Source organism: Mustelus asterias, chromosome 4, assembly GCF_964213995.1.
Source record: "Mustelus asterias chromosome 4, sMusAst1.hap1.1, whole genome shotgun sequence".
Lineage (NCBI taxonomy): Eukaryota > Metazoa > Chordata > Chondrichthyes > Carcharhiniformes > Triakidae > Mustelus > Mustelus asterias.
Window position 1 is genome coordinate 33,651,650 of NC_135804.1, and position 16,012 is coordinate 33,667,661.

Consider the following 16,012-nt stretch of genomic DNA (forward strand, 5'->3'; position numbering starts at 1 on the left):
TCAGTGCACAGTTCTATCAAGAACAATATTTTCAACTATGAATCATCAGAGATTGCCAAAAGCAAAAAAGATTGCGTTTTTCTCATTTGTATCCATAGGATGAAGGCACAAGTTAATTACATTTTAGCATTCAGCAACACTTGCCCTGGAATAGGCATACTTAGGATTGTGACAGTAAGTTACAAGTGGTTACATAAATCACCTTAGTGGTCGAACTATTTCTGGAAATTGTTATATTTTTCAAAGCCTGAGCTCAGTGAAAATCTTGGATGACATGTTTGTGAAAAACACACGTTTAGATGCCGAGTTCTGAACCAAAGCCACACAAGGAAAAAAAAATGAAAGCCTTCTCCAAACATGTGTATAAGGAAAGTTTCACAACACATACTTCGTACAGTTCCTGGTGTAAAATACAGGAGGGGAAAATGCTATTTAAATATATGGTGCATGATTGCAACTTTAAAATCTACACAACTACAATGTATCAGCAGAAATGTAATATTTCTAATATTAGAATGGACAATATGCGTCTACAGTGTTCCAAGTGAATTTATCCGAAATTATAATCCCTTGTTTATTCCTGAAATGTTTTCCCACAAAGGACTTGGTAGAATATTTTTTAAAAATTGAGTCACAAGGTCAGTACACCCATCTTGCTAACCTCAATTTAGACAAGCAATTTCAGACCTCAACCTTAAATCTCAACCCCATACTCCTTTTTTGATTCAGGATCTATTAATTTTTTTTCAATATTCACATTCATCATGAAACTTCAAATTAGTTTCCTTTTTGGATTTGAGAGCTAATCATTACACATCATTATTGCTATGTTAGATGATGATTAATATTGTACTGAATATACTTTACCAGTTTAGGTGTACATGCACAGGTTCTCTCAGGCCAGGCCATCGGAGATTAATACATGAACACACTCAGTAACCTTGCTCTAAAACACCCACTGTAATTTACTTTCATTTTTCAGAGCTGGCCACAACACTATTTATAACATCTTACAATGCAGTATATATTGTAGACAGGATCAACAATATATTTGTGGTTAACTGGACTAACAAAAAAAAAGGCAAAAACATTGCATACCAGTTTCTCCATTTCAATGAACTCAACCTTGGATTCAAAACTGTTCATAACTTTGTGAAGATCATCCAGTGCCTTCTGTACATCTGAAAAGAAAGATGAATATGTTTTATTTAGTGATGAAAACAACCTATTGCAGTTTACAGAGTAGTTCATGAAAAAGATTAAAGAAATGCTGCTGAGACTTCAAGGTCAGCATGTTACAAAGTCAGTCGCTCCAAGGGTTGTCGGTACACCACTTGCCAATTACACAAAATTGTACAGAATGTACACAGGAAACAGGTCACTTGGCCCAACTGGTTCACTCCAGTCTTCAAGCTTCACACGAGCCTCCTCCCACCTCAGCTTAATCTTGATCTTTTATTTATTTCCCTCTTTTATTCATCTAGCTTCAATTTAAATGCATTTAAGTGATTTACGTCCAGGTTGTATTAGCAGGGACCACATTCTAATTACTGACTGAAAAAAAGCAGTTATCCGGATTTCTTTATTGGATTTAATGACTGTTAACAGTTATTCCTCCTTGTTTGGTCTCCCTCACAAATGGAAACATATAAATCCACCATTCCCTACCAAACCCCTTTTTAGAATTCTAAAAATCGCCATCAGATCACCCGAGTCCCAGCCTGTTCTATCTTTCCTGATAAGTATAACACCTCATATTTCTGCCTGTTGCTTCCATAAATCAATTATTTATGCTGATCATTTCAGGAACATTTTCTGAACAATGTAGGTTATTGAAAACCTCAAAGTAATTTGATGTTTATGTTTGAAAAGGATAAATTTTCACCTTTACCTCGGTTATATCAGCCTTGTGGATTTTTTGCACATTTTCTTTATAACATGGAGAATTGATCACAGCACTCTGTGCAATCTAAACAAGGTTCTATTCAAGTTCAACATAACTTCACTACTTTTCTATTTTATCCCTCTAAAGATTGTTTTAAAATAGCCTCATTTCATTGCTTACCAAATTCTAAGTCAGAGTACAGCATTTTCAACAACAGGAATATCTTCAGTGGTCTATCTTTTGAGGAATAAATCTGTTATTACTATCATTTTAATAGGGCATGGTGAGTAACAAGAACGAGTGGGCCAGTCTCTCAAGTCTCTTCTAATAGGCAATTAGATCTTGGCTGATATGTTTCTCAACTCAATTTACCCACCTTTCTTCCATGTCCCTTGAAACTCTTGACTAACAAAAATCTATCGATCTAAGTTTCAAATGACCAATATCTGCTGCCTTTTTTGAGAACAAGTTCGAGTTCCATTACCCTTTGTGAAAAAGTGCTTCCTGATTTAATTCCTACATGGCACACTAATATTTAAATTAGAGCCTCTTGTTCAGAATTCCAATAGATAGAAGAGTTTCAGTATCCAATCAAATCCCTTGATTTTAAATACCTCAATTAGATTACACAACCTTCTAAACACAAGCCAAGTTGATGCAATGCGTCCTCAATTTAACCATTTAAGTTCCTCATTCTGGTGAATCTGTGCGAGATTCTTGTTAAGTCCAATATCTCTTCCTTTTTTTTGTCTCAAGGTACAATCAGTACTGCTCAACTTTGAATTCCAATTCCAAATCCCCCTCCACCCACGAGAAAGGCCACATCCAACTAGTCATTTGATTTTTTTTTGCTGATGTGCATTTGCTTCCATTAAAAATCAGTTCCATGTCAACATCAAGCCAGCACTGCTCATTCGTAGTTGCCTTTGAGAGGTTGTGGTGATCTTTCTTAATGAAGCATTGTGGTCCATGTGGTGGAGGATCAGCCAAAGCAACAATGAAGAAATAATCAATAATATGCCCGTCAAGAATCATGTATGAGACAAGAAGCCATGTTGAGCTACTGCAGTGCATCTTGTAGATAATAAATGCTGCAATCCAGTGTGCAGATGGTAGATATTTAAGGTAGTGGATGGATACCAATGCGGTCAAGATTCTTCAATATTGTTGCAGTTGTACTAATTCAGCTACACAGAGAACATCCTACAGCACTCCTGACTCGCGCCTTGTATATGGTGAGATGAGTTTGTGGAGTCAGGTCATGACCACTTGCTTCAGAATACCCATCTTCTGATGTCATGGCATTTATGTGGTTAGTCCAGTTGAGCTTTGAGAGATTCAGCAATAATAATGACATTGAATGTCATGTGGAGGTGCTTAGATTCTCTCGGTATGAAATGTCATTACCTGACATTTGTGTGGTATGATCATGACTCATGACTGAAGTGAATTGAGTACATGAATACCTAAAGTTATCAACTGCTTTCCACAATCTACAGCCAGTCAAGTTATATTAAAAGTCTAAGCTTAAGCTATGTCCACTACTCTGCAGTGAGGGTCTGCTTCAGAAGTACACATAGCTCCATTATTTATTCAACAATGCCTCATGGGAGTGAATTTAACTCTACTAGATAAAACACCAATAGAGACAATCCCATATTAGATAGAAAGTCAAACTACTTAAATCTTCATTTCTACAGGTTGATATTAGAAATCGTACGTCTGGGTTAAACAGGTAATTAAGAGTCAAGAGTTGTACATAGTATAATGTACACATTGAAGTCAAGCTGAGTGGACTGTCAGAACCCAAAACTGAATGTCAGTAGGGACTCGAACAGGCGCCAGAATGTGGCCACTAGGGGAATTTCACAGTAACTTCATTGCAATGTTAATGTAAGCCTTACTTGTGACTATTAAACAAACATTAACTTTGCTTTAAAACCTCAGCTTCTCATTAGCCTTTGTTCAAACCTGGGCAAAAGAGCTGAATTCCAGAAATGAGGCAAGAGCGACTGCCCTTTACATCAAGGCAGCATTTAACAAGAGTGTGGCATGAAGGAGCAAAGCAGAAGTTAATGCTTGGTTCGCGTCATACCTAGCACAAAGGAAGATGGTTGTAATTGTTGGAGGACAAGCATCTCAGTCCCAGGACACTACTGCAGGAGTTCCCCAGGCTGACCTTCCATCATATGATCAGGCTTGCCAATGATTGCATACTATTCAGTGCATTCACATCTCCTCAGATACTGAAACAGTCCATATCAATATGCAGCGAGACTGGGATAGCATTCAGTTTTGAGCTGGTGCGTGGCACAAATGTTACTTGCCACATAAGTGCCAGGCAATGACCATCCCCAACCAAAGAGAATCTAACCATCTCTCCTTGACATTAGCACGCCGAATCTTCCACTAACAACATTCTATAGGTTACCGTTGACAAAGAATTGAATTGGACTAGCCACATAAATACTGTGGCCACAAGAGTAAGTCCAACATGGGAGACTTAAAAAGGCAAATGCACATGGGATACAGGGTGATCTGATCAGATGGATTCATAATTGGCTTAGTGGTAGGAGATAGAGGGTGATGACAGAGAGCTGCTTTAGTGACCAGTGGCGTACCACAGGGATCTGTGCTGGGCCCCCTATTCTTCGTCATTTATATAAATGACCTAGATGACTAAGTGGGGGTAGGATCAGTAAGTTTGCCGATGACAATAATTGGCTGGGTGGTTAACAGTGAGGCTGTGTGTCTTGGGTTACAGGAAGATACATATGGAACGGTCAAATGGGCAGATAAGTGGCAGATGGAATTTAACCCTGAAAAGTGAGAGGTGATACACTTTAAAAGGAGTAATTTGACAAAGAAGTATACAATGAAAGGTCTGACACTCAGAAGTTCCAAAGAACAAAGGGAACTTGGCGTGTTTGTCCATAGGTCTCTGAAAGCAAAAAGGCAGGTTAATAGGGTGGTGAAGAAAGCATATGGCACTCTCGCCTTTATCAGAGTATAGGTTACAAGAGCAGCGAGGCCATGATGGAGTTGTATATAACTTTGGTGAGGCTACAGCTGGAGTACCGTGTACAGTTCTGGTCGCCGCATTATAGGATGGATGCGAATGCACAGGAAGGGGTGCAGAGGAGATTCACCAGGATGTTGCCTGGGATGCAATATTTAAGTTATAAAGAGAGGTTGGATAGGCTTGGGTTGTTTTCTCTGGAGCAGAGAAGACAGGGGGGGGGGGGGGGGGGGGAGAACCTGATTAAGATGTTCAAGATTATGAGGGGCATGGACAGGACGGAGAGAAGGGTCAGTTACGGGGGGGATACAAGTTAAAAGGGAGGGATGGGAGGTTTATCATAGAAATCATAGAAACCCTACAGTACAGAAGGAGGCCATTCGGCCCATCGAGTCTGCACCGACCACAATCCCACCCAGGCCCTACCCCCACATATTTTACCCACTAATCCCTCTAACCTACGCATCCCAAGACTCTAAGGGGCAATTTTTTTAACCTGGCCAATCAACCTAACCCGCACATCTTTGGACTGGGACATCTTTAGGAGGGAGTTGAGGAAAAATGTTTTTACCCAGCGCATGGTGATTGTTTGGAATGCACTGCCTGGGAGGGTGGAGGAAGTGGGATGCCTGCCTCGCATCCTTTAAAAAGTAGCTGGATGAGTATTTGGCACACCATAACATTCAAGGCTATGGACCAAGTGCTGGAAAATGGGATTAGATGGACAGGTCAGAGCCATTCATGTGTCAGTGCAGACGCAATGGGCCGAAGGACCTCTTCTGCACTGTAGTATTCTGTGATTCTGCAAAGGTTGGAAATTCTGTGGCAAGTAACTCAACTCCTGACTCTCCCAAAATCCTGCCCACCATCTACAAGGCAAAAGTCAGGTGTGACAGAATACTCTCCATTTGCCTGGATGTGTGCAGCTCCACCAATACTCAAGCAGCTTGACACCATCCAGGATATAGCAGCCTGCTTGACTGACACGCCATCCACTAACTTAAACATTCAGTCCCTCCACCAATGCACAGAGGCTGCAGTGTTCACCATATAAAAGCAGCACTGTGGCAGCTCACCAAGGCTCCTTTGGCAGCATCTTCCAAGTCTGTGATCTCCAACACCTCAAAGGCAAGCACAGCAGATGCTTGTGAACACCAACACCAGCAAGTTCCCCGTCAAGCCACACACCATCCTGATTTGGAACTATACAGCCATTCTTTCATGGTCACTGGATTAAAATTCTGCTCTGGGGTACCGCAAGAATCGGTACTTGGGCCTTTTACAGTAACTTCATTGCAGCGTTAATGTAAGCCTTACTTGTGACTAATAAATAAATTTTTAAAACTTTAAACTATTCACAATCTATATCAATGAGTTGGATATGGGGACCAAATGCAATACTCCCAAGTCTGACGGTGACACAAAGCTAGGTGGGACTGTGTTTTACAGATGATGGTAAGCTTCAAGGGGACTTGGACCAGTTTAGTTAGCGTGCAAGAACATGGCGGATGGAATGAAGGAAAATGTGAATCAAAATCCTGACAGTACTGAAAGAGCCCATTCGGCCCATCAAGTCTGCACTGACTCTCCGAAAGAGCATCCAACACAAGGCCATCTCCAAGGCTCTAACCTATAACCATATGCATTTACCATGGCTAGTCCATGGCACTGTGATGCAGCAGTGCCACCATGCCACCCATGAAGTTGTCCACTTTTGTAGGAAAAACAGAAATGCAGAGTATTTCCTAAATGGTGAAAGACTGGGAACTGTTGACACCCAAAAGAGATCTACATTTCTTTATTCATAAGTCACTGAATGCTAGCACGCAGGATGCAGCAAGCAATTAGGAAGGCAAATGGCATTTTGAGCTTAAGTCCAGGAGTAAAGAAGTCTCACTACAATTGTATAGAGTTTGGTGAGCGTGCACCTGGAGTGGTGTGTATATTTTTGGTCTCCTTACCTAACAAATGGCATACTTTCCATGCAGGGAGTGCAAAGGTTCAACAAACTGAAGAGACAGCACCTTGTCTATGAAGAGACAGCACCTGTATTCTCTATCATTTAAGAGGATGAAAGTTGATCTCATTGAAGCATACAAAATTCTTAGGGCTCAACAGGGCAGATGCAGAAATAATATTTCCCGTGACTCAGGAGTCATGGCCAGGGACACAGAATAAAAAGGTAGGCCATTTAGAACGGAGATGAGTAGGAATTCTATGCGATAAATTACTTTGATGCCAAAGTGCACAATTTTCGTCTGTCTTTAAAGCAGAAGGTACAACTGTAGTACCTTGGAAAACCTAATATGTAAACCCCAAAATTAGTAAGCATTTATTGTTGCTGAGTTTTCCATGCATTGAATAACTGACTTGCTCCTTAAATTTGCATACATACCATGACTAACAGTTCGTCTCAAAACCATACAAAGAAAGCGCAAAGGCTCTCCCCTAGCAAGGAGCACAGATGAGTCAGGTATTATGGTCCAGTTAACATTTAAAAAGATATCCCAAACCCAGTAATCAAACAACAGGACTATGCCATACGAGTTCACATTTTTAAAATAAAATAACAAACTTTATTGTATTGAATTTTAAAGGATAGCACCATGGGGTATAATTACTTGTACTATGAATTCAGTTTTACTTTTTACTTCCCTCCCAAGAATTCCCTCTGATAATCTTGAAAGTTCATTCACTTCTTTTGGTATTAACTGAAAGATATGCCACAGCCCTCCCAAATTCACTTCAATTCTCTTCAGTGAGAATTGAACTGAATTTGGGAGGGCCGTGGCATATTCTATGGTAATATTTTATGGAGATCCTTCCATTAGCTTTTTGGATAAGCAAATTCCAACTTTTGTTTAATACCTCATAACTGTGGATGCCCCCCCCACCACCACCACATGAATTCTAAACTGAGCTCCAAGCTCCCCACACCCCCTCCAAACATTCCATGTAATGAACTATAAGGCTAGTACTTTATCTGCGCAAGTGCAGGTCTGACTAACCTTCATTTCCTTTGGCTCTCCCTCTTTTAGAGCAAAAACAAACAAACTAACTCAAATGAACTCCGGGACAAAGTAAAAGGGGCAGCTCCCCAAAAGGAGGGGGAACAGCCTGAACAGAACCAAAGTACAAAGGAAACTTAAAACATTAAATCATAATGTGGTTATCGGGGTCTATAATGCACCCCAGCCCCTGCGGTGCCCAATGGGCGTGGAAGGCGTCAACTGCGCCCGTGGACACCGCATGCTCCCTCTCCAGGGACACCTGACTGCGAACGTAGCCGTAGTAGAGGGGCAGACAGTCAGGACGGATGTCCTGCCTGGACCTGTTAATGGCACGTCTCGCCAGACCCAGGAGCAGGTTCACGAGGAGGTCGCCATCTCGACCCGCCCCTCTCCGCATCAGGTGTCCATAGATCAGGAGTGTGGGACTGAAGTGCAAACAAAACATCAATAAAAGGTTTTTCAGTAAAACAAAAACCTAAGACACAAAAAGTAGACATGGTCCACGGACTCCACAAGGCCACAGAAGGGGCAAGCTTGGGAGCCCGTGAGCCTATATAACTTACGGTTGTGCGGAACCGCTGCGTGCGACACCCTCCACCCCAGGTCCCCAAGATAATTGGGGGAGATCCCTCCATAGAGGGACCTCCGCCGCCCAGCGGCAACAAGGCCCGCTCCTTTGGCTCTCCCCGCTGAGTGACAGCCTATGCAAGACCAATTGCCTCTGTCTGCTCTCAAATTGAACTGGTTGTCAGGAAACATACTCATACCTTAAAGAACCTTCCAACAGGCCATCTCTATGACAACTTGGCATGATTCAGTAAGCAAGGTACTGTGGGTATTGAAATCTGATACAAAAAGAGTGCTGGAAAATCTCAGCAAGTCTGGCAGCATCGTAGGGAGATAGAACAGCTAATGCTTTAAGTCAGTTTGGCTCATCAGAACTAAGAGGGGGGGAAAACTTGCTAGATATTTTACTGTGGCTGGAAGAGACTGCAACAGAAGTGTAATAAGAACAAGAGATCGATGACCATAGGGGCATGGTGGCACAGCGGTTAGAACTGCTGCCTCAGAGCCAGAGACCCAGGTTCAATTCCAGCCTTGGGTCTCTGTGGAGTTTGCACGTTCTCCCCATGTCCCCTGAGTTTCCTCCAGGTGCTCCAGTTTCCTCCCACAGTCCAAAAGATGTGCAGGTTAGATTGATTGGCCATGCTAAATTGCTCCTTTATGTCAGAGGAAATACATGGGGATAGGGCCTGGGTGGGATTGTTGTTGGTATAGGCTCAATGGGCCGAATGGCCTCTTTCTGCACTGTAGGATTCTATGATTTTATGACCAGGTGTTGGGTGCAGGGAACAAGTGTTTTTGCATGGAGACATGTATGGAATATAAAAGGGGTTAAGATAGAGTTGAACTGTCTAAAGTTGCTGAACTCAATGTTGCATCCAGAGGGCTGTAATGTGCTTAACTGGAAGATGAGATGCTACTCCTCCAGCTTGTGCTGGACTCTACTGGAGGATTGCAACAGACGAAGGATGGACATGTGGGCATCAGAGCAGGGTGCAGAGTTAAAACGGCAAGCAACAGGACGGCTGCGTCATGCTTGCAGACTGAGCAAAGATGCTCCATAAAGCAGTCACCAAGTAGGTGGGAGTAGTGAATACAATAAACCAAATTTGAAGGAAGTGCAAGTGAAAACTGCTTAACTGAAACGAGTATTTGGGGCATTGGATGCTCCTTGCAACATTACACTGGTAGATCTCAAATAAAATGATTGATTGGATTGCTCAGTTTTGTCCTGATTAATAATTTCTCATTGGTACATTTGATCCAAAATTTAACCAACAAGTTCTAATATCAGCTCTGGAACCTGAACATATGTTACACAGAGACATAAAAATGGAACTGCTAAATAGCTAACATTTCTGTCTAAAGTAGTCATGGCCTTGTTCAAACAAAACAAAGGGTGTAAAAATCCTATTTCTAGCAATTAAAGCAACTCAAGAAAACAAAAATTCATTTCAAATCACAAAATTGAAAATGCAGCATTTTATGACTGCATTCACAAGGAAAGACAGGGCAAACATTTCATAAAATCATACAGCCTTGAAGTTTGCTCTAGATCATTAGATTTCTGCAACCATTAGGCCTTTTTACACAGCAGCAAATTGGTATGGTTACCAAGCCTGAACCTTGAAGCCATAGATCTTAGATTTTGGAAAGGTCAGACATAGACAGTCTAATAACTCAAGAGCTGTTTGACAGATTTCAACCAAGCATGGTCAAATAATAACATAAAACCATGTCTGTGGTTGTTAAACGCCAGAGGTGAGAGAAAAGGTTATGGTTCTGGAATATTTTTGCTTAACTCAAAAGATAATATGAATTACTACATCTGGATCTAAAGGAAAGCTTTAGGTGGGAGGTTGAAGTTATTGGAAAATACTATGCCTTTAATAAATAATAAACAGTCAGGCAGCCAAATCACTGACAATAGTGTTCTTTTAAGGCAAATCTGAACATGAAAAAAAATAAAATTGACTGGACATTTGATTAAAATATAAACTAGAAAAATGCTGAAATTTTAGATGAACTAACAATTGTCTTATGGCAAAAGACGCCTATGGTACTTGCGCATTACGACTAATTATGCCACACAAGTTATTTCTAAAAGCACTTCATTTTTCAGAAATTGGGGACAGTTGTTTAAGAAAGCTCTATATTTCTGAATGTTGCAATATATATGGAAGACCATAAATAGTATGCCCTTGTACACAATAGAACATCTGCACACAGGGACGGCCATAAGTGATCCAGGTGCAAAATTTATCTGATTTCAATATGGATGGTTAATCTTTATCCCAACTCAGCTTACCCACATTTTCTCCATTTTCCCGTTACGCATACTTACCCAAATCTACTGACCTCAGACATGAGCATTTCAATTAGCCAAGAATCCACTGGCTTTCTGGGCATGAAATTCCTGATTCCATTACTGTATTCGTGGAAAGATGCTTCCTGATTTCACTCCGAACTGGTTCAGTTTCACATTGAAAGTATGCCCCTTATTCTAGATTTTCCCAAACAGTTTTTACCTACCCTATTAACATTTATCATTTTAAACATCTTGATTAGATCCATATCTCAACCTTCTAAACTCAAATGAATACAAGCCAGGTTTATGCCACCTGTCCTCATAATTTAACCTTTTAAACCGAAGTGTGAATCTTGTGAATCTGGCTGCATCTTCAGGGGAAGGAGACAGCAAAGACAATTTCGGGAATAAGGAAGTGTGAAAGGTGGTCATTCTGATTTTAATTCAATTTTTTGCTTTAATTTCAATGGTTCAGTTCCCAAAAATGAATACAGTAATCCAGATATGGTCTGATCAAGACTCTGTACAACTGAAGCTTTTTTTTTCTGCGCACCTCCATGCTTGAATTACAATTATTCAAGATGCAAGCTATTTTTGAATAATCTTTCCACTTGTGCATGAGTTTTTAGCAATTTGCATTTGTGAACATCTAAGTCCGTTACCATTGAGAATATTCTGATTTGTCTCTCAGAACCCAAGTGTATAACCTCAAACCTCCCCCACCATAAGCAGTCTCAAATTTGCCCATTCATTTAGTTTATACTCTTTCCTAACTTCTTGCTTCCATCTGCACAACTTACTACCTAACTCGTGTCCTCTGCAAACTTTTATGCTGAACACAATGCTCAATCCAAAAATTCATCAAAGCTATTAATAAGTGGATCTTGAAATTTGAGGCCCTGGTTTAGATCCATGGGAATCACATCCCGCCAGAACATTCTATTTGTACTGTTTCCTGCCTCCCAACCAATTGCCAACCCATGTCACAATTGTAATGTCCTAATCATGTTAGGGGTTGTGGGTTTTGAAAAGGAAAAAGGAGGTGCGATTTGCACGTGGATTCAAACTAACAACAGATATATTCTCGGACTTCTTGCCAGAACAGTACAAACTGAAACAAAAACTAGGAGTCTCTGAAACACCTCAATGACATCACCATCAAATCATGTGATCAGCTCTTAAAGCAATCATGCAACTACTTAACTATAACATCCTTCCCACTTTGCTTGTGGTGATGCCAACAAATTACTCCAATGTTATACATAGGGTCAATAATACTCTAGACAGTACTATGCACCATTAGTCATTTACACAGTCAATAAGAATGTTGATCAGAAGGATGTTTATTCCTCTTTGGCGATATATGATGTTCTGGAATTTGGCTGTCCTTGGGCCCTGAAGTAGGATTTGAAAATGCAGTTCACACTCCTTGGAACTAATTCTGTATCATTCTAAATCGATATAGTAACATTGACACATCTGGCAACTAGTATTCACAACATTAGGGACTAAAGAAGTTGGTACTTCTGGAGATTGAGAAATCATTTTGAGATCACAATAATTGGTTAACATGGCCAATTTCTCACTCAGCACCCATTTCCCACTCATGGCATAATTATGGGCTACAATCGATCGCCAGAGTGAAAATAGTATGGCTTTGCCCTCCCTTCTTGTCAAGCAACTTGAAATTGTTGACAGTCCACTATCTCTGAAGTTTCTAGAAGTAACAAATCAAATGTAGTTCTCAACTTTCTCTTCAAGAGGAGTAATGCAGGTGGATTGTGTAGTTGCATGTGTCGTGTTTCTATAAGGTGCCAAAAATATTCACACGACAGGATAATGAACCTTGCTCTTTTGAAGCTTTTAAAGAATATTTCTAAGATTGTATGAACTTTCAGCTAATCCTATTGGTTGATGGATGATAAGGTGTGGATTCATGTGCTGAATACGATTTACTTCCAGATAATCCTCAAACTCGTGAAGTAAACTGCGAACCATTATCACTAACAATCTGTTCTAGTTCACCAAATCTTTACAATTTTTTCCAATGGTTTGTTCAGACGTACTAGATCTCAACTTCTGGTCAGTGTGCATCAATTATGGCCAACATGTAACCCTCAAACAAACCAGCAAAATCTACATGCAATTGTTGCCATAACATTTTAAGCCACTCCCAAGAGTGTAAAGGAGACGACGGAGGTGTATTTCTTATTCACACACAAGATTGACACTGTCCAATGTTTTTTCAACCCGAGTATCCAGACCCAGCCACCAAAATAACTACATGCCAATTCCTTCACCCACATGTCCTTCATGTAGTTGCTCAAGAACTCTTCCATGCAGGCAAGGAGGAATGATCTCTCAGATTCCCCACAATTGACACCCACTTTGGACAGTCAACTCAAGTCCAAAGATATGCAGATTGGGTGGATTAGGTGAAATGCATGGAGCTGGGGATTGGGCGGACGGAAGGGCCCAAGTGGGACACTCTTTTGGAGAACTGGTGCAGACTCCATAGACCAAATGGCCTCTTTCTGCACTCTTAGGAATTCTATGGTTCTAAGGTTCTTGACACACATGGTTTCAGATCAGGATGCATTTGATGCTTCCCAGCTACCGTTCCTTTCAATACCGCATCCATTACCTTCCCCAAAACAGGATCATTTCTGGTATGATGGCAACTAGGGAATTTTCACAGTAACTTCATTGCAGAGTTAATGTAAGCCGACTTGTGACACTCGTAAATAAACTTAAACATGTCTCCGAACGTCAAACTGTCACAGGAAATGATCTACTAGCAAAAAATAAAGAATATTAGCAACGCTAGCTGATGGCATCTGCTCAATAGGTAAAGGTAAGTGAGACAATGCGTCTGCATTAGCATGGCACTCCTAGTGATTATATATTATAGGAACGTGCAAGTAGGATCAGTGGCCATCTTTGCAATCAGCTAGCAGCTAACGATGATATGCCTTGATACAGCCCAAAAATAGTTAAGGGGCGATGATCAATGATGGAAATGACAACTGTATAAATGATGAAACTTCTGTATGCCAAAAATGATACTCAATGCTTCCTTTTCTAGCTGAGCACTGTTTATTCCAAGCTCTTGGTTGTTCTTCTTCTAAAGGCATAGTATGTGAAACTATTGTCCTATTCCATAAGGTGAAGCATCACAAGCAAGCAATAAAGGTACATTCGGATTAAAATGAAATAATTGTTTAGACTTCTGTAAAGTATCTTGTGACATCTTCGTATGCTCTCATTTTGGCCAGTCCCATGGCTGTTACACACCCAGTAAATTATACAATGGCTTCAATAGTTAGCAGAACACATTTGCCATAATTGATTAATCCTAGAAAGGACTGCTTCACATTCGGACAATGTACTTCTAAGTAGGGTCCATCTTTTTAGATGTTTTAAGTTGTCCTTTACTGTCAATAATACTCAAATACTGGACTGGCCTCTGGAAAAGTCACTTTTCTTTCTTAACAAATAGACCATGTGCTTGATGTTCTAATGTTGCTTCTAAATTATTCTCTTGTTCACTGGACTCTGTAAACATCAATCAGGTAACATTGTACACCAGAGAGACCACTTAAAATCTGATCCATTGATCTTTGATATAGAACTGACGTGCATGTTATTCCAAAAGGCAATCTGATCACAAAAAAGATCTTTGAGTAACAATGGTAAGCAACGGTTGCAATCCAGCAGTTACATTAATCTGTAAATATGGTTAAAGATCAATCTTGCCGAGTTTCTGCTCATTTTATATCCCAGCAAACAAATCTTCAATTAAAGGAAGTGGATATCGGCACAACACTGGATTTATGGTTGTTTTACAATCAACAAATAAGAACTGAACCATCTGGTTCCATAACACATACAAAAGGGGGTAAAGCTCAGTCACTCACTGTAACCAGCGTTAACAAATTCTACTAATTTTCCTTCGACCTTGGAATGAATTGCATTTGGCACCACTCCTGCTTTGAGACTTTTGGTTCACTCTTCAGCTTTATTTTGAGTTTCACCGGAACTGCCTTCATTCAGCCAAGTGTCTCTTCGAATATACTAATTTATTAAGAAGCTGTAGGTCCGTTTTGGCATTGAACAATCTGTTGACAGCACTCCAGTTAAGCTTTATATTCTCCAACCATGATCTCTCACAGAGCGGGAAAATTACCATGGACCACATGCAGAGGCAATGCTTGTTTGTCCATTCAACTCTGTGCTGACCATGATGTAACCTCTCAATAGCACAGCCTCTTCCACGCATCTTTTTAAAATCACATCAGCTGGTTTTAAAGGAAAATATTTCAGCTTTTGTTGTAGTTTCAGGAATTAAAAATACAGCAGCACCAGTATCAACCCCCCCCCCCCATCTGAATAGGTTATCTACATAGATTCTGGGTGATTCTGAAGTTACATGATTCAGCCTGTCTAGATAAGACATCCAGTTGGAGTTCATCATCATATTTCTGGACCTTCTCTTCAGTCATAATTCTTTTCTTTCATGTTCCAAATTATTTTTGAAGAATACAACTTATGCTTCTTCTTTAAGGTACCCACATTCTTCTGAATATTCTTCTTAGGGAAGCTAGTCCAGCCCAACAAACATTTGTAATCTGACCCATTTTGCCATAATTCTTGCATTGACTATCCCTGCTCCTGCATTCACTTGTTGAATGGCCCATTTTGGCACATCTGCGGCATGCTTTTGCCTTCTTATGGGCAGTTGCTAACTTGTAGATCTTCATTTCTGCACTAAATTGAGAAGCCTCTTCAGTGGCCAGTTCTGTCGACACTGCAATTTCTACTGCTGTCTTCAAAATCAAAGCATACTCAGTGAGCAATCTTCTTTGGATAGGCTCAATTTGGAGACCACAAACTAGACAATCTCGAAGAGTATCTTCTGATGATGCACTAAATTCTCAACGTTGTGCCAGCCTTTTTAAAGTTGCCACAAACTTTCACCATCCATTTGAGTTCTTCAGTGGAACTTGAACTGTTCCACGATGACCAATGGCTTTGCAGGGTGATGCTCATCAAGGACCTTTGTCAAGTCATCGTAAGTTTTGGTTCCTTGTTTTGCTGGATAAACCACTTTTTGGAACAAATTAATTGTACTAAGCTGGATGAGCAACACATTTGCAATTTTATTCAATGCACAAAGTACTAAAATGCCCTGCTTAGGAACTCCATGATTCATTTTCTTCATTGAA

At 40.4% G+C, this 16,012-nt stretch overlaps 1 protein-coding gene across 2 annotated transcripts in view; it reads right to left on the bottom strand.

The window, feature by feature from the left end:
• Positions 1 to 16,012, bottom strand: part of uri1 (URI1 prefoldin like chaperone) — a 58,697-nt gene that overhangs the window by 23,588 nt on the left and 19,097 nt on the right. For both annotated transcript variants that reach the window (XM_078210788.1, XM_078210789.1), the window contains exon 5: positions 1,099 to 1,181. In XM_078210788.1, the coding sequence (XP_078066914.1) occupies positions 1,099 to 1,181 (83 nt within the window). The remainder of the gene's footprint in view (positions 1 to 1,098; positions 1,182 to 16,012) is intronic.